The sequence below is a fragment of the Fukomys damarensis genome, unplaced genomic scaffold, assembly GCF_012274545.1.
Source record: "Fukomys damarensis isolate Sample0158 unplaced genomic scaffold, DMR_v1.0_HiC HiC_scaffold_36, whole genome shotgun sequence".
Lineage (NCBI taxonomy): Eukaryota > Metazoa > Chordata > Mammalia > Rodentia > Bathyergidae > Fukomys > Fukomys damarensis.
In genome coordinates, this window is record NW_022900948.1 from 42011778 (window position 1) to 42037850 (window position 26073).

At 44.8% G+C, this 26073-nt stretch overlaps 1 protein-coding gene across 14 annotated transcripts in view; it reads left to right on the top strand.

Annotated features, from left to right (window-relative positions):
* Positions 1-26073, top strand: part of Ralgps1 (Ral GEF with PH domain and SH3 binding motif 1) — a 250289-nt gene that overhangs the window by 47383 nt on the left and 176833 nt on the right. For 10 of the 14 annotated variants that reach the window (XM_033759014.1, XM_033759015.1, XM_019205951.2 and 7 more), the window contains one exon: positions 7822-7872. The exons of 3 other annotated variants lie outside the window; for them this stretch is intronic. In XM_033759014.1, the coding sequence (XP_033614905.1) occupies positions 7822-7872 (51 nt within the window). Of the gene's footprint in view, positions 1-7821; positions 7873-13587; positions 13641-26073 lie in introns of those variants that run through there. One more of the 14 variants, XM_033759019.1, reaches the window with a different exon arrangement.

Consider the following 26073-nt stretch of genomic DNA (forward strand, 5'->3'; position numbering starts at 1 on the left):
TTTTTTTTTTTTTTTGGTACCAGGGTTCGAACATGGGACCTTGCACTTGCTAGGCACGACAGTGGAACCACTGAGCTAAATCCCCAGCCTTTTTTGTTTTGGGTACCAGGGATCGAACTCAGGACCTTGTGCTTGCCAGGCAGGTGCAGCACCACTGAGCCAAATCTGTGACCCAAGACCAGGGTTTTTGTTTATTTGGTACCGGGGATCGAACTCCAGTGCTTGCATTTGCGAGGCAGATGGTGGCACCACTGAGCTAAATCCCCAGCCCAAAGTTCTTTTTTTGGCACCAGGGAGAAAACTCAGGTCCTTGTGCTTGTGAAGCAGGCAGCGGAATAACTGAGCTAAATCCCTGGCCCTTGTAAGGGTTTTTGATATAGAAGAAAGGAGATATGGTATATGCATGAAAAGTTAAGTTGTGTTTTTTTGTTTTGTTTTTTGTGTTTTTTTAATACCAGGGATCAAACTCAGGACCTTGCGCTTGCAAGGCAGGCGTGGAGCCATAGAGCTAAATCCCCAGCCCAAAAGTTGTTTTTTAAAAAGTGTTTTTTTTGCTGGGTGGCATACTCCTGTAATCCCAGCACTCGGGAGGCTGAGGCAGGAGGATCGCTGTGAGTTCAGCACCAGCCTGGATTACATAGTGAGTTCCAGGTCAGTCTCAACTACATAATGAGACCCTGTCTCAAAAAAAAAAAAAAAAAAAAAAAAAGATTTTAGGATCCCAGTCCTTTTTCTTTCTGCTTCCCACTCATGATGAGGTGAGCACCTTGCTCTACTATGTGCTTTCGACTATGATGTTCTGCCTCAACATAGCCCCCAAACAGGCCAAGCTCATCATTAACTAAAACCTCTAGAACTGTTAGCCAAAATAAACCCTTTTCTCCTCATGAGTTATTGAACTAGGAATATTAAATATGAATTCCAGGGCTGGGGATTTAGCTTAGTGGTACCATGCCTGCCTCACAAGCACAAGGTCCTGAGTTCGATCCCTGGTTCAAAAAAAAAAAGTGAATTCCAGATTGTAGGCTTAAAAATATCATTTTCTGTAAAAGAACCTAGGGATTCCTGGAAAGCTGGTCAATTCCAAGTTTGGGACTGGAGATGTTCACGATGATCCTGGTATATCTCCCAGTCCCGGGGAGGTCGCTGTAAAGGACAGACAGTAAGGGTCATGGCAGGAGGACTCAGGAGCCATTGAGAAGATGCTCTCACTGCCCAGTGACGAGAGGACTTCATCTGCCAAAGGATAATAATTTTAGCTGACTGAAACAGCTGTCTTCTAAAGAAATCCAACAGCGGATCACTGCTAGATGGTGACAGACCTGTTTATTATTTTAAAAACTGATAACGGTGACGAAATAGTCAAACATTTGTCCTTCTTTGTACTTTTGAACTATGCTGGGGGTAACCAAATAGTAGGTGAGGGATAGTACTTCTTTATTAAATGAGCTTAGTTTGTAAATGGAAAGTAAATGACAGAATTAGAACGTCATTGTTTCCTAACCCCAGTGAAAGCGTAGATCCAAGCAGTCAGCATCAACAGCCTCCAAAAGGAGAGGTGGGCTGTGCCTGCTGACAAGTAAGGTACTGCCCCTTCCGGGTTTGAGGGTGGGACCTGTGCCTAACACAGCCTCTGGGTCCAGCTGTTGATTTGCAGGAAATACCAAGGATGGAGTGGCACCACCACACAGTAATCAGTGTAATGTTCTGTAAATGTGTACTATTTTATAATAAGAGGGTTAGAATCACTTCGCATTCCCTTTTTTTTTTTGACCAGGTGTGCCCTACAGCTTACTTTAGTCATTCCTTCCCCTCATGGTGAAAGCAGACCAGAAAGTAAGACTGGACTTGTCTTTGTCACTAACAGATTGTGGATATCCTTCCAGGTCAATGTGTGCAGATTGTATTCATGATTTTTAATAGATATATATTGTTTCAGTATGGAATATACTATAATTTTTTTTAGCAAATCCCTTTTGATGGACTTTCCTAGATTTTTGCTACAACTAGTAGTACCGTAGGCACCTATGAATGTGTCTGTATCTGTATCTATACCCCACCATCTAGGGCTGTATACAAAATCCCCTATATGGCAGTGCTTTTCTTTCTGTATTTGTAAGGATTGTTGTGTCAATAATATGCTCATTTTACTCTCTAAAAGATAATGTCTAAATGCAATTCAGGACTGAGAAAAAAATTGCTATAAAAAACAAGTGCTGGGTAATTAGCAATTGTTTTGTTACTGGGGATCGAGCTCAGGCCCTTGCACTTGTGAGGCAGGTGCCGGAACCACTGAACCAAATCCCCATCCCTAATTAGCAATTTTGATTGTGAACTGTGTATTAGAAAATACTGTTTTAGCCAGGGATTTAGCTCAGTTGCACTGCCTGCCTCACAAGCAAGGTCCTGGATTTGATCCCTAGTGCCCAAGAAAAAAAGAAAAGAAAGAAAGAGGGAAAAACAAGAAAGAATATACTGTTGTATCTGTCTGTTACAAATTTCATGAAGGTAATAATTTTGCTTAAAGTTTGATATTAAGTAAAGGATCATCTTATTCCTAGGAAATGCACATTGAAATAGGCACAAAGAATCATTAAGTATCTGTATTTTATTCTCAAATGATTCAGAAAAATATATAAAATTATGTAAAAATAAAGCAAATGGAGAGATGCTAGTGAAGCTGGAAGGGTTGTGAGAGTTCATCGTCCTATTTTTGCAACTTTTTTGTTACTGCTAGGCTACTGTCCAAAACAACAGAGATGTCCACGGGCTCACCAGCTGTGACGTACCGCTGGCTGACCAATGGATGGTATCTTCCTGAGTAACCTGCATTTGAGTTCTTCTAACTGTGATTCTAGAACTGCCAGAAGTTTACTTCCTGTGGCTCTGGGAGTATGTGTATCTAAGGAATGTATCTTTAGAACTGAATACTTTCTGTTCTTTGAGCTCTCCTGAACCTGAATTGGTGGAGTCATCTAAATGTAAATTTTAAAATATCTTCTATTATAAAACACACCATTGATACGTGAACAGCTTTTTAAATTTGTTTATTTGGGATCTTGGAGGACCCTTATACTATTGCCATGGTTAGGAAGAGAGGATTTAATCTTCTGATGTTAGAAGGGAGAAAGACTACATCCAACATAGAAAAAACAGTCTTGTGTTTGGCTGACCAACTCACTTTCATTTATCCACATCATACCACTTTCTTGCTTAGGGGTGACTCTGTGCAGTGTTCCCACAGGTCTCGGCGGTCTAGAGTGTACATCTCTAGAGAAGTGCAGTACTTCGTAATGTGTAGAGATTGGCCATTTCCCTTAAAAGCCTGGCTCTTAGGGGTGCTGGTCAAGAAGAGACTTAAGGCTGAGGGAGGTATTTCCAGGTGACCAGCTTGCCTGGACATCGGGTATCAAGATTTAATTTTCCCGAATAAGGATAAGCCATTAAGGGATTTGCTCATGATTGTTCCTTCAGCCCCACTGCAAACTTACTGTTTGGAAACTAGTGTGGGAGCCTCTGTGTCTGTGTTTATGTGGGGGCAGTAACAATCTCCCGGGGTCTGCCCTTGTCTCCCGGAAGCTGAGACATCTCTCCTGAGTGTTTGTGCGTGGGGGTGCAGCTTCCCTGTGGCCCCTCGAGCTGGGCTTGCCCCTCAAGTTCCTGACTCCCTTGGACTGCTCGTGCCTCTGGGGAAAAGGATTGCTGTCAGCAACCTTTTAACAGGAGTTTGGCTTTGTAGTAAAATGACATGAAGTTCATAATCTAGTGGTTTGTTTTTTTTTTTTAACTCCTAAGTATTTTGTGTTGTTATAGTCTCTCCCTGGACACTGCATCCTTTTTTGGTCAGAGTGGAAAGGAAAAAAAGGGCAGAGTCTCATGAAAACCCTCACCACGTGTCTAGGCCCAACCAGTCTGTTTCCATCCTGGTAACCTGTGCTGTTGTGTGTTTTGAATAGAATGCATGCGTTTTCTGATTTGCCATCCGAGTGGGATCTGGATATTTGAAGCTTGGACTATCAAAAAAACAAACAACAAACAAACAAACATGAAATGTAAAGTCATCATTTTAATAAATCATTTGGAAATTCAGTAGCAAACCCTAGAACTGATGGCAGGATGGAAAGGAAGTTTTCTCATTTTCATATTAGCAGACTTTTGGTTCTTTTCCTAAATGACATTGCAAACATCCTGCCGGTTCTCCCGGGTAGGGAGTTAACTTGAACTGCAGGAAAGATTTCCAAGGCCCTCTGAGCTTGATCTCCTGTTTTCACAAGGTCTTTCTGTTCCCCAGTATGGCAGAATTAATCCAAATTCGAGGAGCACTTGGCTCATAATCTTCATGGGTCTGGCAGAAGAAATGCTAGTCTGTTTGCACTGCCCAGAATATACTCCAGGTCCGGTAACCTGTGCCAGACAGGAGCCTGTAGGCCTTCAGGTTTACTGGTCACTTGAGGCTAAGAGCATGAGGACCAGATGTAGGAAGTGGTGATGTCAGATGCCCCCTTACTACCACTGAGGGGATCTGGAGGTAGAGGAGCTCAGGTTCCTCTCAAGGCTTCCCATTCCTGGTGGTATCTCCTTTCTGTCTCTTAAGCTTTAGTTAGTGACAGCGTTTCACCTCTATGCCCATGAGAAGCAGTGGCCCTTGAAAGGGGACAAAGAAGCTCTCTTCTGAGGCCATCTGTCCCCCCATCCCCTTCAGTTCTGGAGTTGTTTGCCTTGGCCAGTATCCTGTGTGTCTCAGCAACCCAGTGACCTTGGACTATCTTTGCCTTGCGCCAAGAGCTGGCCACAATTATGCACCTAAGCTCTGGATTGTGGTCGCAGGTGACATACTATATGTATTGCCATTTTCCTTTAATGTTTTTTTTCTCCAGTGTATTTTTGATGGGACGCTCTCTCCTGACTCAATGTTAACAGCTCCCTTTCATCTTTATCTAGAGCCACCCCAGTGCTTGGAATGTCAACCAGTGATCCCTTATTTCCTAGTGTCCTAGAACTGGTCAGGAACTATAAATTCACATTCTCATTTTATATATATGTATCTATCATGTATTTATTTCCTATAAGAGGGATTATTGTCACCATTTTCTAGATGTGTTCCTTGAGATTGGGAGAAGTTAGGTCACATATCAGAGAATGTTGCTGTTACGTGATAACCAGCGATACTATTTATTACTCTAAACTAAAATTTAAGATTAAACGTTAATTTTAAGGTTAGTGAGTCCCAGTTTATTTCACAGTGTCAGATCATCCAGATGTCCCATGTTCAGTGGAGGTATCACATCTGTCATGTGAAGTCACATCAGTCCATGCACTGGCTGAAGAACTGTCAGTAGCAATGTCTTCTCTTACTGCCCCCAGATGAGCTTCTAACTTTGGGCACAGCCTTTTAACCTGATGTGTGTTTTCTGTGTTATTGGGATTAGTGTGCCCTTAAGTTGGCTGTGGTAAAGGACAAGTTCTTTCTTTTCCAATCTGCTGAGGACTGGTACTTAAAACAAATACAATAGAAATGTTGTGGCCGCATCATATTGCTAGAAAGTTTTCCCAGTGCTTGCTCTCAGCTTCTGTACTGATCTCATTGTGGACTGGGAGAATAAACAGTTTGTGACCCCAGATTGGTCTCTGGATGCATCTTGAATAGCATTCTACTGTATAATTTAGGAGAGGCATAGACTTCAGAAGAGAAGTATAATTTCTATAAGCCACAACTTAAAATAATTTTAAGTTTAGAGTAATAGATAGTGTCTCTGGTTAGCATTGTAATTTTTAATATTGTATCTGCACCATTTAAAAACTACAGAAGTAATTCATGCTTGAAACAAAACCCCGAATAGTATAAAAATTTCCAAACTAAAAATGTTCCCTTATTCCCAACCCCACCCTCCAAATAACTGTTATCAATTCTTAAGTTGCAATGGCACCTAATATTCAAGAAAGAAGGGTGTGAATTAAGATTTATGAAGAGAAAAAAAAGGTTGGGAAAGACATGTCAGAAATTCACCCCTGTCTCTTACCAGTTACAAAACACAACCCAGAATGAATTAAAGACTTGCATGTAAGACCTGAAACTATGAAACCACTAGCATAAAACACAGGGGAAATACTTCAGGACATTGGAATGGTAGTAAGGATTCTTTTGGACAGGACCCTGAAAAAAAAAATAGACAAAGGGGATTACATCAAGCTAAAAGCTTTTGCACAGCAAAGGAAACAATCATCGGAGTGAGGAGACAGCCTACAATACAATGGGAGAAAATATTTGCAAACTATACACCTGACAAGGGGTTAGTGTCCAGAATATATAAGGAACTGCGGAACACAGCTCAAGAGCAAAAAACAACAACAACAAAAATTCCTCATAAAATGAGCAGTAGATCTAAATAGACATTTCCCAAAGAAGACATACAAATGGCGAATGGGCACATTAAAAAAATGTTCAGTTTCATTAATTATCAAGGAAACACAAATCAAAACTATAAGATATCATCTTACTCCAGGCAGAATAGCTGTAATCAAAAAAACTGAGGACAAGTGTGGATGAGGATGTGAACAGGTAGGGACCCTTGCATGCTATAAGTTAGTACAGTGATTATATAAAATCGTATGGAAGCTCCTCACAAATTTAAAAGTGGAGCTATCATATTATCCATCAAGCCTACGACTGCGTATACCTCCGAGACTGTCATGCTCATTGTTGCACTGTTCACAAGAGCCAAGAAATAGAAAGAACTTAGGTGCCCATCAACCGATGATGGGTAAAGAAGGTGTGATACATACACACAGTGGCAAAAGACTTGTCCAGCAAAAAGAAGAAAGTCCTGTCATTCACAGTAACATGGATGGAAGCTAAGAGAAACGAGGCAGGCATAGAAAGACGAGTTCCACTTGATCTCACCCACATGTGGAAGACAGATAAGTTGGTCTCACAGAAGCTTAGAGTAGAATGGTGGTTGCCAGAGGCTGGGGAGAATGGGAGAGGGTATAGAGGATGGGGAAAGATTGAGCAATGGATACTATCTTTTTGTTTTGTTTTGTTTTGGTTTTTTGAGACAGGGTCTCACTGTGTAGTTGAGACTGACCTGGAACTCACTGTGTAGTCCAGGCTGGTCTTGAACTCACAGCGATCCTCCTGCCTCAGCCTCCCTAGTGCTGGGATTACAGGCGTGCGCCACCACGCCTGGCGATGGATGCTATCTTAAATTAGATAAAAGAAAGAACTTCTAGAGTGCTATTGCCCAGTAGGGTGATTATAATAACAGCTATGTATTGTATATCTCAAAAAACTAGAAGAAAGGGTTTTGAATGTTTTTACCATAAAGAAATGAATACAGGCGTGCCACCACGCCTGGCGATGGATGCTATCTTAAATTAGATAAAAGAAAGAACTTCTAGAGTGCTATTGCCCAGTAGGGTGATTATAATAACAGCTATGTATTGTATATCTCAAAAAACTAGAAGAAAGGGTTTTGAATGTTTTTACCATAAAGAAATGAGAAATGTTTGAGAAGATAGGTATGTTTCAGGTTCAACACCTGTCCTTTCAAACATTTAAATATTTTAAACATTACACAGTGTATACATGTATGAAACCATTGCATGGTACTCCATAAACATGTAACTGTTTTAATGTATTAGTTAAAAATTAACTTAAATGTAATAAGAAATATATCCAGTTTTTTACTCTACCTTTTAAAAAAAATTTCACCGGGGAAAGTACAACTTTTGTGAATGTATATTACTCTGCGTAGATCTAAAGTAACACGCCAGATGTCTCTGATGTCCAGGTTTTCTAACTTCACCTGTCTTTCGTTGCAGAGCCAGATCACACTAATGGACATCCCTGTGTTTAAAGCCATCCAGCCGGAGGTCTGTACTTTGTCCTTTATACTCTGTACTAATGCTGTGGCCAGGAAGAAAGGGCCCAGCCAGCCCTTGTGAACTGAGTGACTCAGTTTCTTGGTTTCTCTCTTGAAACCCCTATCGATGCACATTGTTGATTTAAACCCAGTCCCATTAACATCAGTGCCCATTCTTTGAGGTAGCGTTATGTAACATTACCTGTTGGCCCATTCTAGAACAGCGCAGCAGTTGATGCCCACAGGCAGGGCTGCACATCTGAGAGCAGCCCAGAAGCTCTCCTCCTTGTCCCAGGCTGCCCTGGATGAAGGTGTTCATTGTCAAGGACAGGTGAGGGCAAGTTTTCTAGAGAGCTTTCTTTTAGCTGACCCCAGATTCTGGTGATTTTCTTGTTTGATTTTGATATCAGCTGCCACAGCACATTGCGTACATATTTACATTAAATGCACATGTACCTTTTGAAACAACAAGAGAAAAAGAGTCTTTGAAAAGAAAAACAAATTTCTGGAAATGTCTGGCTGTTTAGTTTATTCTTGGTTTCTTTTCTTGTTAGCAAGTAGCAGAAATTCATTTCAAAGAGGCAGAAAAGGCAGAAGAGACATTTATTTCAGGGGCACAGGGGCATTTCACAGCATCATCTGTGGACAGAGAGCTCAGGTAGCCTGGGAGCCCCCAGCATGTGGGCAGTCCTTCTTCTGACCTCGGCTTCCCCCTCCTCTCTTCTGCCCTCTTTCCTGTCTGCACACGTGGTCCATTACTGGCACAGCATGAGGTCCAAAGCCAGGGAGTCAGGAGAGATGAAGAAAATTGCAAAACAACAAGAAAGAAGGATGCATACCAAGATTATGCTTGAAAGCTGGGACCAGGTGGATCCAGAGCCTGTGAGGAGCTAATGGCTGCCTGGAGTCCAGCACACTCTTTATTTATAGTATAAGACAAACAGGAACAGAAGGTGGGGTAGCTAGTGCTCTGTAGCCTACATGGCCTAGGCTGAATGTAGTGTGATTATCTCGAAATCGGGACATGTGCAGAAAAGGAAGGAGGAAGAAGGATACAGAATGTAACTGTTTCCTGGGGCTGTGCTATCCAGGTTCTACAATGTTAATCTATGGAGGAGAAAGGGAGTAGGGAGGAGGCAAAGGACCACCTGCAGGCTCTGCCCCCAGCCATCCAACTTGACCTTCCCAAAGGGCCACACTTGCATTAACCCCATTTAAGCTGACATCCTACACTGAGACCAACAACCCTCTCTCCAGCCCACTTTGGTCAAATATCTACTCATGTTTCCATCACCTGAGGTCAACAGGACATTGTCAAGATAGGCAGACATGTCTGAGGAGCCCAATCTTGGGAGAGAGACGAGCAGAGTTCAGAGAAACACAGTATGAGTAGGAAGATAGGCCAAACAGTGTTTGCTGCAATCATGGGGTCACTCCAAAACATGCTTAACTTGGCAGCACGGGACTGGCAAGACTTTGAAAAAGACCACACAACCGAATACACAGCCAACCAAAGTATCCAGGCCTTCTGAGAGCCAGTGTTCATTTACTAGAAATTAAGACAAAACTAGTGCCACCAGCTGCACTCAGCCTGTATATGAAGATGTGGCAATGACTTGTCATACTGTGTGTGTTGTATTCACTGGGCTTGAGGAACACAGCTTTGCATACTGTTTTCTTTTAACGGGCTGACTTCATCTTTTTTATTTTTGTTCTAATGTGGGACGATTCATCCTCTTTAATTAACAGTAACAGCTCACTAGCCCTTGAAGCCTTTGGGTTGAGTAGTGTGATAGTTGTCTTAGTTCTCCGCTGAAGCTCTTTCTCATTTTGTTCTCTGCGTAGCTTTAATATGGAATAGTTTAGATATTTGGGGCTTTGTTCCTGATCGTGAATGCCAAGGGAAGCAGTGTGGTTGGTGTACCTGCCCAGGTTGATTGTGGGAGGGAAACAGGTGGGGGCTTCTACCACTATAGAGCCATGTCCAGGGCTGGACCAAGACACCATCCCAGGCACTGCAGCATGGGAGGTACCTCATGAAGGCATCCTTGTTTCAAGTTATAGCAAGACATTAACTGGAGATGTTTTGTCTTTGAGATTTTAGCTCAGAAGAGTGATTCTTATTTGTGGCTCCCCCTCAGAATTGCCTGGGCAGCCTTTGAAAGCTGGGGTACCCAGACCTACCCTAGACCATGGAATCTGGGTCTGTGGGTTGGGATCTGGAACCCAGTCAACCTATTTTGTGAAAGTTTGCCAGGTGACTCACACAGAGTGGAGATTCAGAGCTAACTGCTTTGAGATATCTGGAGAAACCCCAGAACTGAACTCCTTGGATCTGTAGTGTGTTAGCTAAAAATAGAAGAGTTTATTCCTCCTTGTCAAAACTATAGGCAAAAGAAGGACCCTAGAGCTTCCCCAGCTGTTTCATTCTTGTTATTATTGTTAGAAGACAGAAAATTGGAATTTTTCCTACTGGGGATGCCTGCCATGTTATGGCTAGATCACCCCAGAGTGTGCAAGTCATGAGCAGGGACAGTTGTGAGTTTGAGGTAGGTAAAACTTTCCGGAAGCAGAGGCCATCATCTGAGAACACGATGCCCACCAGGGAGGATGTGTGCTCCCAAGAGATTAGGAGGCCTGAAGACTGGTGCCTTCATCCCTGGTTGTATATTAAAATCATTGATCTGTAAGATCAAAAACACCGAGCTAGATGACTGCACTTCCTCCTTGGAGGTCTGACTGTATAGGTTTAGAGTAGGGCTGGAGGCTGCAGATCAGATTGGAACAACTCGCCCACAGCCCACAGACAAAATGAAAACCAAGGATGTAGGTGATTGTAAGGCCAATAGCAATTTGATTTGTAGATGCCCCACCACCACCACCTGCAGTGCTGGGATGGAACCCAAGGCCTCACACATGATAGGCAAACGCTTTACCACTGAACAACATCTTTGGCCCTGTGAAATCCTAATTCCCTAAAGATTTTGTCCTTTCCTGGTTGTATTGGTCACTTTCCTGCCACTAGGATAAAATACACAATACCTGCAACTTAAGGAGGAAAGGTTATTTGGCTCACTCTTTCCAGTGGTTTGGTCCCAAGTAGGCTGACTCCAACACAGAAATGGCATGGCGGAGGGGCCTGGCGAGGACAGCTGCTCATCCTGTGGCAGCAAGGAAACAGAGAGGAGGGGGGACCCGGGGACAAGGATACACCTTCTAGGTCACATCCCTAGTGACTCACCTCTCACCAGGCTCCCCTCCTAACAGCACATTCAGCTATGGAGCTCATCAATGGGCAGTTCCACCGATGAGTATGGTATCCCCATGGTCCAGTCACCTTCCAACACATGAGACTTTTGTGGGAACGTTTTGAATCTAAAAAATAGCCCTAAGATTACTATCAGTTCACCTGCACGTAGGTAATGTAACATTGGCCATAGACTGTGTAAGAAGGACTCAACCCAGGCCTGTCTGAGCTGTAGGCTTGACTAGAGCAGACTACACAGCTCCTACCCTTTTTAGTGCGGATACAGCCATTGTACAAGGGCTTGGTTGTCTAGGATATGCAGTTTATGAGCCCTTCCTAATCCTACAAGATCTTAAGCCCAGTGGGGTGTTGATGCTGGTGGGGTTTAGATAAGACCGTATGGACTTCTGGGGTTTCTCTGGAAGGCACCAGCCTCTTCTCTTAATTGGTCATTGTGCTGGCTTGCTTCAGGTCCCTGCTTTCTCTGTCTTCTCTGTTGGGGGAGCTGTCATGCTGTCTGCCAACTTTGTGCTTATTTATGAGAAGACGGAGGTACTTAGCTTGAAAAAAGAAGGCTCCAAAGGGATATGCTTCCTGCCTTTGGAGATATTAAAGATGTTGAGCAGGCTGTGAAGAGTGATGCTGAAATCTGGACATTTTTACATGGTAACAGGGATTTTCCTGAAGAAAGAATTTTCTATGTAGTGGATTTACACTCACAAAGGTATATCAAGGAGACTTGCATTGAAGTGGGGAGGGAGATATGAAGGCTCCTAAAGGCCCCCAGCTGTGGGAATTCTTGAGTCTCTGGTGCTGCCAAGAAGGCAGCCCCCAGTGGTGAAGTGGTGGGCAGGCCCTTGCCTCTGTGTCCCTGGTTGGTTCACTAGCCTCCATATTTGAATACCCAGTTGTTGCCTGAAGACGGTTTTGGAAATGGGAGAGGGCTCATGTAGACTGTTGTTGTAGAGTGCTTGGACTGTGTGCAGACTGTAGGCCAGGCATCTTGGGTGCAGGATCCTCACAACAACCTCATGATGCACTTACTATTGCCATCTTCGTCTTACATTGAGGAAGAAAGCTCTGTAACCTGCTCTGTTGTTACTATATTAGTCCTCTATTGCTATGTGATTGGTTATCCCAAACTGAGCAGCTCTAAACAATAAGCACTTATCATCTTCATTTTGTGGTACAGGATCTAAGAGTGACCCAGCTGGGGTGATCCTGGTTCAGGGCCTCTCAGAAGGGTGCAGTCAAAGATGTCAGCTGGTGCTGGAGTCCTCTTTTGCTATGGCTCCCATACAATGCTTGTGGAGTTAGTTATCCCTGGCTACTGAGACAAGGCCTCAGCTCCTTGCCATGCAAAGCCTGTGCAGGCCATTTGAGTGTTATCGTGGCATAGCAGCCGACTCTCCCTAGCACAAAGTGATCCAGGAAAGCAAGACAGAGCCTGATGACTTTCAGAGCCTAGGAAGTCACACTCTGTCATCCCCACAGCGTCTGTTAATTTCACAGATCACTCCTGTTAAGTGACAGAGGGGATTACATAAGAGCTGTATACTGGGAAGTGGGAGTCAGGAGCTGGGGCTGGAGGGATATATTGGCGCTGTCTACCACAGGCACCTAGGTCAAAGGAGCCATTTCAGTCACCAGCCTGATTCCAGAAGCATAGTAATTCTTGCTCCTGGTCGTCAGCTATGAGACATTTGGTAAATCACTTCACCTCTCCGAGTTTCAGTTTCCTCATTCACAGAATGGATTTAGCGAGTTCTTCCCTCCTAGGTTTATTTGGAAAGTTAAATGAGAAATGCATGTGAAGCATGTAGCACAAAGGCTAGAACTCAGTAAGTCTTAACCACAACTGTTTCAGACGTGCAGTACATGCTGGGTATCAGCTAAGTGGTGGAAAACTTCGCATGTGCTGCCTCTTCTAGTCCTCAGCTTACCTAAGACGTACACTTACAACTCTACAGTTGAGAGACTTAAGCACAGAGAGTTAGTGTAACTGCTCAGCAACTTGCCCCGGTGAGCGAGCAATGTGTGTGAGGATTGACCAGCAGCAGGAATCAGAGCCCGTGGCTGTCACTGATGTGTCTTGTTGTTGCTGCTCTTACTGTTACCATCACCCACCAGCACCCCTTGTGAGTAACCTCTGGCTACTCTGTGACAGTGATGGCGAATGTTTTAGAGTTTTTCATGATAACAGACAGCCAGCTGCAGCACACACACCGTGGATTCACTACCACTACTCTAGGGTAAATGATTGCTCTCCTTGGTGCCTACCCTACCACTCACTCCCCCATCTTTCTGCCTCCTTCCCTTTCTCTCTTATTCTTTTTGTTTCTTATTGTTAAAAATTACATATATATTTATGAAGAACAGTAAAATGAATCCTCATGTACCTATTACCCAGATTAAACAGTTACTAAGATATTGGCATATATGTTTCATTTACCTATTTTTCTTTTTATTTATCTCCAGGAATCTGAAATCACATGTGTGACATCGTATTATTTCCCTCCTTCAAACTTCAGGTGCACATCTTAAAAATAGTTATTCCTTAAAGTATCTTCAATGGCAATTATTATATCTAACAAATTAGCAGTACTTCCTTGGGGTCAAAAATCCAGTTGTCTCAAAAACAAACAAAAACCACCAACCGCACTAACAGTTACACTTGGTAATAGTTACAGCCCACACATTGCGTGTGGCCGTCGTGTTTCTCAGACTCCCTTCTATCCTCATGGAGGCCGCCACCTCCCCTCTCTCACTCCCTCAGCCATCAAATTCCTTGCACTGTCTGCTGTCCCACAGTCTGAATGCTCTCCTTTCCTCTGGTGACTTGACTTGTTCAGGAATCCTCTGTGTTTTCTTTTAACTACAAGATAACCCAAAGGTATAATTGGATTTTGGTTCAGTCTTCTTGGGAAGAATGTCCAAAACATGGTGGTAGCAGTTTGTGTTACAGCTTGTGTTAGAAGACCGCCAGCCGTCCCGTCCCCTCTTCGTCCTGCTTCACCGGTGGCTTCAGGTGGTGGCTGTCTTATACGTTCACTGTAAAAGTCCCCATCTGCGTTTATCTGTTGATGGTCTTTGCCTGAATTGAGCATTTTATTAGGAGCAGCAAAATGGTGATTTTTATAATTCTATAATTCTTTCAAATTTTTAGCTGAAGTTCTAAAGATTTTCCCTCATTCACTAGAAATGTCTGTGTGTACAAAGCAGGATACTTAATTTTTTTGTTAACTTTTATAGTTAATGCTCCACTTTGGTGGTGGCAAATGTGTGTGTGTGTGTGTGTGTGTGTGTGTGTGTGTGTGTGTGTTTTGCTTTTGGTGAGCAGTGTGTCCATCATAACAAACTTGTGGATTCATATATAGTCTTTGTGTTTCAGTCCTTTGCATAAATCAGTCACATTCCTTTTTGATGCATAAATTGTCCTGTCTTTGACCAAGGGGAGCCCTTTGGTATTGGCTCCTGAGTTCTCTTCATATACTCCTGTTGGGTGTGTAGGCCCCCAATACCAGGGATCAAACTCAGGTCCTTGCACTTGCCAGGCAGGCTAAGCTTGAGCTACATCCCCAGCTGTCTTGCTGGGTTTTGACTACTTCCTTGATTTTTAGCCCACCAGAGCACCCAGGTTCATGAGTATTTCCTGCTGCAGACCTAGGGTCAGGCATTCCTTCAGGGAGGTGATGGCTTCTTCTAATGGGGAACAACATGTAGAAACCACAGCCTGGGTGACAGTTGCTAATGCTCCTGAATTGCCATTGCTTTTAGGCATTTTTTCTTTTTGTGACAAAACTAGGAAAAAATAGTAATTTTTGCACTACTGGAACTTGAACTCAGGGTCTTCAGCAGGCTAGCAAGTGTTCTACTATTGAACTACACCTCTGTCCCATAAGTATTTTTTAAAAGAAAAATGTCATGACTTTCTAGTCAGGGTAGACGTAGTGTGTTTCCATGAGCTCCCTTGCTCCCTCACCCTAGCCATACCTTCTCGGGAGGCGGTATGTGTGTCTCACCCCACTGACTTTGGGCTTGAACCTGTGGCTTGGTTTTACCAGCGGAACAAAAGGGATTGTGTGCAGATGCTGAACAGAGGTGGTTAAGAGGCAAGGCCAGCTTTCTGTAGGCCTCCTAAGATGTCTACTCCTTGCGATGTACTCGTAGCTATCGCTCACTTAGCCTCAGTCCCCATGTGAGGACATTACAGATGACCTGAACTGAACCAGAGCCTGGATCCCTTATGCACCCAGTGAAGCCAAGTGAGTCCCTCAGAGACCAGCCAAGTTACATCACTCTAATGACAAGGGAACATCAAATAATGTTGTTGTTGCAAGCATCAGAGGCCGAGGGGTTGTTATACTGCATTGTCTTATAGAAAACAAGGGCCAGGGATTTAGCTCAGTGGTGCTGTGACTGCCTTGCAAGTGCAAGGTCCCGAGTTCGACCCCTGGCACTGGGGGGAAAATGATAATGATATTATCTTACAAAAAACGGACTCATACAATATGTATTGAACTTTCCAGTTAAGATCTAACTTTACAGAGTTGTTACTTAATTCCCTTGATTTTTATATATTTTATTTTATAATGACAATTTTGGTTCCTGACAATATTAAGTACTTTTTGTGCAATATAGTTTTAAAATAATAATATCAACATTACTACTAACCAGCAGACTACTGGTTAAAGCTTAGCATTTCTCGGTCGTTCTGTTAGTAGTGAGTCCCCTCGTTCTGCCTTCTCTTTCTCCCCCCACTCCCACCTCCAGGTGGGCCTTTCTCCTTGGCTTCCACGCAGAGGCCTTTGGTAGAAAAGGAGGGTTATACCCCTTGGTCCTGGAGAGCTGTGTGTCGACTGGCCCTGCCATAATCCTGGAACACAGTAGATGCTCAGTAATATTAGTTGAATGAGGTGGACAAGTCATGAACGACTGAATGAGGGAAGTGTCACCCCTCATGTTCAGGAGTGACACGGTTAAGTCCTCCGTGACTAGTTGGTGCAGGCCCATTGCCAAGGGCTTACCAGTTGGGGAAGCGTCATCACAGGACGCCTGCTTCGCAGTACAGCCACTTCCCCTGAAGTAAGAGTTTTTTTCTGGTGACTGCAGCTTTTGGAAGATTCAGATTTTCAAGTGGCCTTGAGCTTGGGGGTTAGAACTGTGGCTTTGTGCAACTTCTGCTTATTTCTGTAAGCACCGTGCCAGGACTTAAGAGAAAGCCAAGCAGATAGTGAGTTACAGGTTGGCAAAGTATAAGGAAAATGGAAGCCGCAAATGTGGAACCATCACTGCCATGTTGCCTGGTGACTAATGAGGGACCAATTTTGTCAAGATTTGGTGAGTTAATGCAGGTCTAACTTTGCAGCACAGTGGCCCACAGCTATGTTTACCTTATAGGTTGTGGCCTAGGTCGCCAATGACTGCCATCAAGGTGGATCAGGTTGTAGCCCCTGGGTGGACCCCTGGCTGCGAGGGCCCGAGGTGAGCTGCACCATGATGGTGGTCTGTCTAGGAGGTCCTGGTGGCAGCAATCTTCTAAGAACATATGTTTTCAAGGTGGCATTTTGTCCCCACTAGAATTTCCTATCAGATCTCTACCACTATGCCCAGTTCCCAGCCTGTGGAATTCAAGGCCCAACGGTCAGAAGCCAGACTAAATGTCAGGATGTTTTTGTCATTAGTTTTACCTTGGAGCAGCATTAAGCGGCAACTGCCCAGCTGTGCTTGGACTGTGCTGGAAACGGACATGGTCCGTGCTCTGCTTAGCCCAAGGTCCAATCAAAACTGACCTGCCGCTTACTAACCCTACACAGGGTACTGGAGAATGTGGGCTGTGATCTGTTGGCACTGGAGTCGAGTCCTGGTTGTACTCATTCCAGCTTGGAGACATTGCACAACTTACTCTCTTTTGCTTCACTTTCCTCCAGAATGAAGTGGGAGGAAATCATGGTTTTTACATTAGAATAGGCATTCAAAAACAGTACAGTGCCCTGTGAGCTACGAGTTCCTAGCACCTTGTGGCTGCTATTGTTCACCCACCCGTTCACACTGTGGATGTGAGTTACTGTGAAACAGCATCCTCAGTGGAGTCCGTGTAGGAGCTGGTGCCCTAGAGGCGGCGATACCAATACAGCAGAGTGGCTGAGAGCACTGCACTTGGAGTCCTTCAGACCAGATTCACCTTGGTCCCCCAGATGCATGGCAGGCCGAGGTGTAGGGCAGACTTGCATCATAGTGCCCAGGGGGCACTCTCTCTGCCTTGGAGTTGGGACGTTGCCATGGGGCCTTGAAGGTTGAAAGGGATCGTATCTCAATGGTAATTTAGGGAATGGGATGGGAATTGGCAAGAGAATTTCAGGCAGATTGACTAACTCATTGAAAAAACAGATGATGTGTTTAACAAAATTTAACACTCGTTTTGGTGCTTGATGTTGTGAGGTGAAGGAGAGGTGAACCGGCTTTTTTCTCTGTTATGTGCTTCTCCAGGGTACTGGCGCATGCCAAGGGCTTACCAGAAGTCCGTGTGTCATTGCCTTGCGGACTGCAGTTGGCGCACGCAGAGTTGCAGAGGCCAGTGGCCGGGCATCCAGGGCACCAGAGTGTGATGGAGGCAAGCTGCAGTGGGTACCAGATTCAGCAAAGAGGAAAGCTTCTCTGAGTCTGAGTGGCTTATGTTTTCTCTAGTCTTTGTGCTGCTCCGCCAACATTGCCTCATCCCCACCCTCGTATTTCCCAGTAGTTAGACCTACCTGTATTCATTCACTCGTTCATCAGTCTACTGTGTGAAGCCTGGAGCGGAATGGATGAAAGAGACCTTAGCACAGCCTGGAAAGACTGAGGCAGATATGTAAATAAACCATAGGCAAGAATTAGTAAGGTCATGGGGGCATCAAAGAGAGGGGGTGGGGGTAGGCAGCAGGCACCAAGTGTGTCCCAGAGGAGCAGAGGTTTAACTGAGGAAGCCAGGAGAGTGGGGTGGCCAAGAGTATTGCACAAGCAGAAAGGTTCAAGTACGTACGGTGTTTGACAACACTGAAAGTTGGTTGTGACCAGAGGAATATATTCAGGTGTCTCTTGAAGGCCAGGACCATGACCCAGGTGATGGAGGTCCAAGAAACACAGACTAGTGGGAAGGGTAGTGACCGAGGAGGCAGCAGGAGAGGTGCCTCAAGGCCCAGTGCCTCAGCACTGGGAATTGGACATGTGAGGTCCCTGACATCACTGAGGAGCAGGGCCAGGTTAGGCAGACATTGGGTTGGATGGGAGGGCAGTGAGGCTGGAGAGGGAGGCTGAGGTTGCCCAGCCATGGAGTTTGTATTTTATCACTGAAGGATTTTCAAAAGAGAAATGTCATAGAGAGGTTATTGTAGGATGTTCACTCTAACCAAGGCAGAACCAAATAGCGTCAGGGAGACTGGTTAGGGGCTTTTGCAGGTGGCTAGATGAGGGTAGCAGAGTATTAATGAAGAGAAGGGGAAGGCTTGGCACTGGACTGGTTGGTATGAGGCCACCGTGAGGGCCAAGAAGAGAAGAAACTGGCTGTGGGGGTGGAGGAAAAGAAGTGGTCTGTGCATCAGGGGAGCAGAAGAGTAAGGAGGCAGAGTGTGTGCCGTCGGGGTGGGAGGGAATAAGGTTCGGGGAGGCCAACCATGTTTCACCAGCGGGTCGGAGGCCAGAAGGCCAGAGAGACAGGGGCTCGGAAGACTCGAGTGGCTGAGGGACCCACAACTGAGAACAGCGTGACGCGTAGATTTGGGCTGGAGTGAAGGTGGGAGGGAGGCCAGGAAGTTATGGAGGGAAAGGATTTTAGGTTTCAGGGTCTTTGAGGTAGGGGAGCTCTGTCAAGTGCTTGTGAGGTGATGACTCTGCCCTTTTGGAGCTAAGATGGAGAGGAGGCGAAACCCATGGACCAGGGTGCTAGGACCTACTACCCAGTGGACTGAAGCCCCTGAGACTGGGGAGGAGCTGGGAACCAGAGCTGATGGAAGGCAGTGACATGTGGGGGGCTTCAGGAGCCAGTATGGCTGCCTGGAAGAAAGGCTAAACAGCCTGGTCTGTAAGCTTTGGGAGGTTGGGAACCAGAGTATCACCACCATCTCCCATTGGGCTCCAAGTGCAGGTTAGGTATTGGCATCAGGCAAGGCAGACAAGGGGTGCCCTCCATCTCCCCTCCTTACTGTCTGAGTCCAGAGGGAAGCTCCTTAGTGAGGCTTGAGGAAAAGGCAGATCCAGCCAGTGAGGAGGTGGGCAGTGGACAAGAAGTGTCTTGGGTGAAGGGTCATTGTGCAAGCAGGAGGTCTGCCCCTGTGGACATTTCTCTGGAGTGACTTGATTTCACCTTCCCTGTGTCGGCCTGGCCCTGGAAACTGTGGGGCAGGACCTGGCCAGCCAGCATCTGTCCGGGCTTTCTAGATTACAGGCTGCCTGGCTGCAGGAATGGAGGGCTCCCTGCACCAACCTGCAGTTTCCTCTGGCCCAAGGCACGCCACTGCTCAGGGAAATTCTGCTGTGGGTTCGGGAACCTGACCCTCTGGCCTTTTGTCTGGATGCATCGCCTGCTCTGAAAAAGGAGGCATTCCAGAAAGCCGAGGTCAGTACTGGATGTGGAACAAGCCCCATGTGTCCTTGCTGCTCCCTGGAATACAGTGTCTGCCCCCTCGAGAGGGGAGGAACAGGGCCAACTCCTTCAGTGATTTCTGGAGAGATCACTTTCACTGACATTAAAACCCTTCTCTCAGGTCACATGCTGGGCGCTTTTCTCAAACTGTTTCCTTTCAGCGAACCCTAACCACACCACTGCCATCTCTCTTCCCTGTGAGGGCAACGGCCCACTCATACCCCCATGGTTAGCCCTGTGCCCAGCGGCCTCTGCAGCCAGAGACATCTTTCTCAAGCCAAGGTCTGACCCCCGTCCCTGCCCACACAGAGTTCTCTGCAGCCCTGGCTGCTCCCCAGAGACATTCCCGCCTCATCAGCAGTCTGTACCAGCCTCCTGCAGCCCCTGGTTTCCCTCCCAGCCCACCTCCTAGCACTGTGCCCTCTGCCTAGCGCTCTGCTCTGCCCTCCACAGATGGCTGCAGTTAGAGGTCCAGCGAAGTGAGTATGGACCCCACCCACTGCTCCTATGGATAGACTTCGCTTGTTCCAAAACCCTGACTTCAAGTGGAGTAGTTAGCCATTCAGTCTGTCTCCCTCTTGGATTGGCCATGCCCATGCTCTTCACCACCTGCTGGGACCAGCGCAATGCCTGGCACCGTTCGCTACTTGTGGAATGCGTCTAGGATGTAGAGGAGATGGCGGTAATAATGATGTTCCCTTAGACCCTCTTGTCTTCTACTCTGTGCTGCTGCCCTTTGTTCACGAAACAGAATCAGGTGGTAGGGGCGGTCCAGCTGCCCTCCAGAGGGGCCACAGCCTGGAAAGCATGACCCCAGCCCCATGCTCACCGGGCTGATATCCGTCAGCACCAGAAGCCCGAGCGGTGGCTGCTCTCGTCTGCTGCTGCGCTGAGTTCCTGTTTGTTATTTGTTCTTCATAATCTAGTAATTGCTCTATCTACTGGAGTGATTTCTTGTCACAGTGGAAATACAGTAGAAAAGGGCTCCCCAGCCCCACCCCCGATGGAGATTGGAGTCCCTCTCTGGGCCCCAGCAGACCTGCCTGGAGAGCAGGGAGGGCCAGGAGTCAGGTTTGGCTGCAGGCGAGGCCAGCAGCACACTGGAGCCAATGAAGTCAAGACTTTACAACTTTAAGGCTCATTTTTTCTCTTCTTGAGTGTGGATATGACATTAGTGCTGGTTAGAAACCAAATTTCCTTTTAAGCGAATTAATAATATGAAACAGAACCTTTGGTGAACAGCTGTTTTCATCCATGGGGACTTGGTGCCTGGTTGTGATTTCATCTGTAAGGGAAAGGATGTTTGTTTGGTCGCAGGAGCAACCGCATGACCTCAGGCAGCATGCTGTAGGGGGTGAACCCCGAAGTCTGGAAGCAAGGGGTCTATGGGAAACCTGGCTCTCTGCTCTTTAGCTGTGGGATCAAGGGCATCTACCTTTGCCTCCTGGTGTCTCTGTTTTCTCATCTGTAAGATGGAAGGGAAGCCCATCTCATAGGGGAGTGTGGAGGTGGAGGACCAATGTTGGCCTGACCCATGGCAGACCCGCACGTATCATTTCTTCCTTTTTCAGAGAAGTTGGGGGTATATTGAGGAGAAAATTGATAAAGAGTGCTAAAAAGTCAATCTTAGAAGGGCCCTGGCTAGGTACATTTCCCCAAAGGTGGGACCTTTTCTTTACTGCTGTGTTGCCTTCCCCACGCACAGTTTCTGGTACATTACACGGTCAATATTTGTCAACACTCACTGGATAGATAAGAGGCAGAAAGAAAAACATTTCTATCAGTGTGCCTCAAAGCCTGGGCTCTGGATGAGAAGGAGCCTGGTTTGTTTAGGTATAAACATGGTAAAGTCGCTTAATCCTCCTGGGTCTCAGTTTCCCTGTCTGCAAAGTGAAAATGATGATATGAATACCTCAAAAAATTGGATGTGAAGACTAAGTCTTCTCAGCTTTATGAGGTATAATTGACATCAGATGGTGCATACGTAAGAAATTTCTTCATTTCAAAATGTTGGCTATTGTAGTCCCTTGCATTTCTATGTGAAGGGAATAGCTTATTAAGTTCCACCAGCAGAGCTCACTGGGGTTTTGATTGTGATTGTGTTAAATCTGTAGATCAATCTGAGGACAGTTGAAGTCTTAAAGACACTGTGTCATCTGAGCCATGAGTACACTGAGCATCTCCATGTATTTTGGACTCTGAAGTACATCTCCCCGTGTATTCAGATTTCTTTCTCTGATTTGCTTCAGTAACATTATGTAGTGTTTTGTAAGTAGGTCTTGTACATCTTTGGTCAGATTCACTTCTAGGGTATTCTGTTTTCTGTGCTGCTAGAAATGTTATTTTAAAGTCATACTAATTTCTCATTTGTGTTTTACAGAAATACACCTGAGTTTTGAAAAATGTCCTTATAGCCCAAAACTTTGCTAGGCTTCTTTGTTCTAATAGCATTTTGGGGGTAGATTCTCTAGGATTCACTATGTAGATGATGATGACACCTCTGTGATTAACAACAATTTTATTTTTTTCTTTATGAGAGAAATACTTTTGTTTCTTTTTCTTGCCTTATTGCACTATCTGAAGCCTCTCATACAATGTTGATCAGAAATGATACACGGGCCAATATTTTTTACTTGTTTTTTTATTTTATTTTATTTTTGAAACGGTCTCACTATATAGCTCAGTCTGATCTTGAACTCGCAGCAATCCTCCTGCCTCAGCCTCCCGAGCTCTGGGACTAGGTGTGCACCACCGTGCCCAGCCACTTGTTCCTGATCTTAGAGGAAGTCTTTTGCCATTAAGGATGATGGCTAGCTGTTAACTGTAGTTTTTTCCTTGATGCTTCTTATCAGGTTGAAGATGTTTCCCTATACTTCTAGTTGCTGAAATTTTTATGTGGGGTGGATATTGGGTTTTAGCAAATGTATTTTTGTATCTCCTGAGATACAGCTTTTCTTTTAGTCTCTTATTACAGAGGATTATATCGACTGACTTAAAATATTAAACTAACCTTGCATTCCTGTGATAATCCCCTACTTAGTCATGATGTAGAATCCTTTTGGTATATTGTTGGATTTAGTTTGCTGAAATTTTATTTAAAGATTTTTGTCTGTGATCATGCTATGGAATATTGGTCTATATTTTTCTTTTCTTGTAATGTTTTTGTATGGTTTTAGTATCTTTATAACGCTGACCTCACAAAATGAAATGGAAAGCATTCTTTCTTTTTCATTTTTCCAAAAGAGTTTGTGTAGAGTTAGTCTGATTTCTGCCCTAAATATTTTGTAGATTGTGTGTGTGTGTGTGTGTGTGTGTGTGTGTGTGTGTGTGTATACACATGCATGCGTGCTCCAGAAATTGAACTCAGGACCTTGCACTTGGCAAGGAAGGTGCAGTGCCACTGAGCTAAATCCATGACCCTATATTTTGTATATTTTTACTGGGAGAACTTCCTGGGCATGGAGTTTACTTTGCATAAATTCTTAAATGTTTTCCCTTTTATATATTTATTTTTTTTGGTACTGGAGATTGAACTCAGTACTTTGTGCTTGCGAGGCAGGTGTGGCACCACTGAGCTACATCCCTGGCCCATGTTTTCTCTTTTAAATAGACTTTAGGGTAGTGTTAGGTTAATAGCAAAGATGTGCATAAAGTTGTTTTTTGTTTGTTTGTTTTGCTTTTGGTACCGGGGATCGAACTCGGTCGGGTCCTTGTGCTTGTGAGGCAGACAGTGGAACCACTGAGCTAAATCCCTGGCAAGATGTGCATAAAGTATAGCGTTCCCATATATTTCCTTCCCCACAGCTGCCCCACCAATACTGATGCATCATCATCACTCAAAGTCTGTGTTTTATACTAAGGTTCACTATTGGATGTTGTTCCCACTGTTATAGTGTCATGCAGAATAGTTGCTCCCCTGTACATCCTTTTCTTTCCCTAACCCCTGGTAACTACTGATCTTTTTACTGTCTCCACAGTTTTGCCTTTCCTAAGATGCCATAGAATTGGACTCTTACCTTATATAACCTTCCCAGATTGGCTTCTTTAACTTAGTAAAGTACATTTAAGTTTCCTTTGTGCCTTTTCATGTCTTGATGCTCATTTCTTCTTAGTGCTGAATAACATTCCATTGTCTGGATGTACCATGGTTTATCCAGTCATCTACCAAGGGACGTCTTGTTTGCTGCCAAGTTTTGGCAACTGTGAATAAAGCTTTAATAAATATGTATGTGCAGGTTTTCGTATTCACACTAGTTTTCAATTCCTTTGGTAAGTACCAAGCAGGATGATTGGTGTGTCAATGTGGAATGTTTTAAACTGAATTGTTGCTCTAACACAGAAATTGCCATTCAGGTTATCCATTTTTAGTGAGCTAGAAAAGTTATCTATTCCAGGTATTTCCCTAAAAAGGAACTTGATCTTCAGATTATCAGGTTTTCAGTGAGCTTTGGTTGTGATTTTCAGCTTAATAGATGATGCTACACTGTTTCCAGAGATGATTGTACCAGTTTACATTCCAGAGAGCGGTACTGAGTTTCCTTTGTCCCAGGTCTTTGTCTGCACTGGGAGTCATCCAAGGCTGAAACAACAATGAGTGGAGGAGACTGCACCTCAGTGAGGGCTTCCTTCCTTTCTGGCATCTTAGGTGATCAGACCTTGGCTGCTTTGGTTGCTCTCTGTTAACTTTAAATAGCTACATGTTTGTTGTTGTAGTTACATTATTCAATTTTTATAGTTACTCTAATACTAGTTACTTTGTCATAGAATCAGAAGTCCCTTTATTTTGTTTTGTTTTTTGTTTTTGGGATGGAACTCAGGACCTTGGGCTTATGAGGCAGGTGGCGACACCACTGAGCTGAATCTCTGGCCCCTAAAAGTCCCTTTATTTTGAAAAATACCTTCTGTATGAATTATTTTTCTCAGAATATATTAAGGTCTCATTCTACTCCAGGAGGGTGTGGGATGGTAAGAGGCGCTGTATCACACATGTCTGGGAAATGTCCACTCTCATCGCCCCTGTGTCCTCGGTAGCTAGAATATTTTCCCTTTGAAAGGGATTTATGAAAATGTATCATACCTTATATGACTATGTACATTTATATTTATGTAGATCCTGATGTAACTTGAAAAATGTCAAGTGAAAAAAGTACAGCAAAGCTCACACAATCTTTGGTTTCACTTTCGTCACCAGCCCGTTAGTCTGCAGTGTTAGGATGCTTGCCAGTAGTTGCCTGCCACCTGTAGAGAGGAAGGAGCACTCACATCCTAAAGATTTCTAAGGTAGAGGGCACCTTACTTATGGCAAGAGGGCTTAACTTGGAAAGGGCTGGGACTTTTCTAGCGCTTTGATGTACCCCAACCCCAGTGCCTCGTTTTGGAATACCCTTCAAAGCTGCTCCTCGCACTGCCAAGCAAAGGAAGCCACTCTGATAGATGACAGCTTGTTGGAGCCACATAAAGTGGAGGTGACCGAGCCGAAGGGTGGCTTGGCACAGAGTGAGGAACTTAGAGCAGTTCTCGTGTCAAAGTCTTTTCTAGAACAGCTCACCTCTTCTCTGGTGTTCTGAGGCTGGTCATGGGAAGACTCGGTGGCTGTCCATTTTTCTTGAAATGCATTGCATGTACTGCTGATAACAGTCTCCCTGCAGCACCTGTTGTTATATGTTGCTTGCATATTGTCAGCATCCAAGAAGAATTCTTATATTGCAGATACCTTTGGGAAACTTCAGTCTTCAAAATGGCAAGCAGTTTCTTTGCCAAGCTGAGTTTTGACTGGAAAGACTGTCAAGGCTATGTGTACAGAAGAAGAACTCGCTTTGTCGAGGAACACATCTAGCTTTGCAATTTTCATGAAGCAAGAAGGCCCACCTGCCACTGTGGCTGGACTTCGCATGCCAGAGTACACTGACATCAGACTGTAGTGCTCCTGAAAGCCTGCTTTGAATGCCTGTGATTTCATCAGAGCCAGACCCTGAGTCACTGCCTCCTCAGGAGGTTTTGTTATGAAATGGAGCAAAACAGAAAGCTGCTTCAGCTACGGAGGACTCCGCAGGCTTTCCAAAGGACAAGGCTTGAAGTACTTGACTGAACTTTAGACTGAAGTTCTACTGTTTTCTTTGAAAGGAAAGGAAAATCCACAAAATATAGAAAGAAGAATTTATTCATGGCTTGGCTTACCTACCAGCTATTTTTGGCCATGTGAGTGAGGTAAACCTTTCAATTCGCTATTATAGGTGCTGCAGGAAAATGGGGTCGTGCTGTCCTGTGGAGAGGAGGCCGGAGCAGGGGCAAGCCCGCAGGCTTTCTGATGCTGGAAGAAAGGCTTGTGTGGCCTGAGAGTGTCA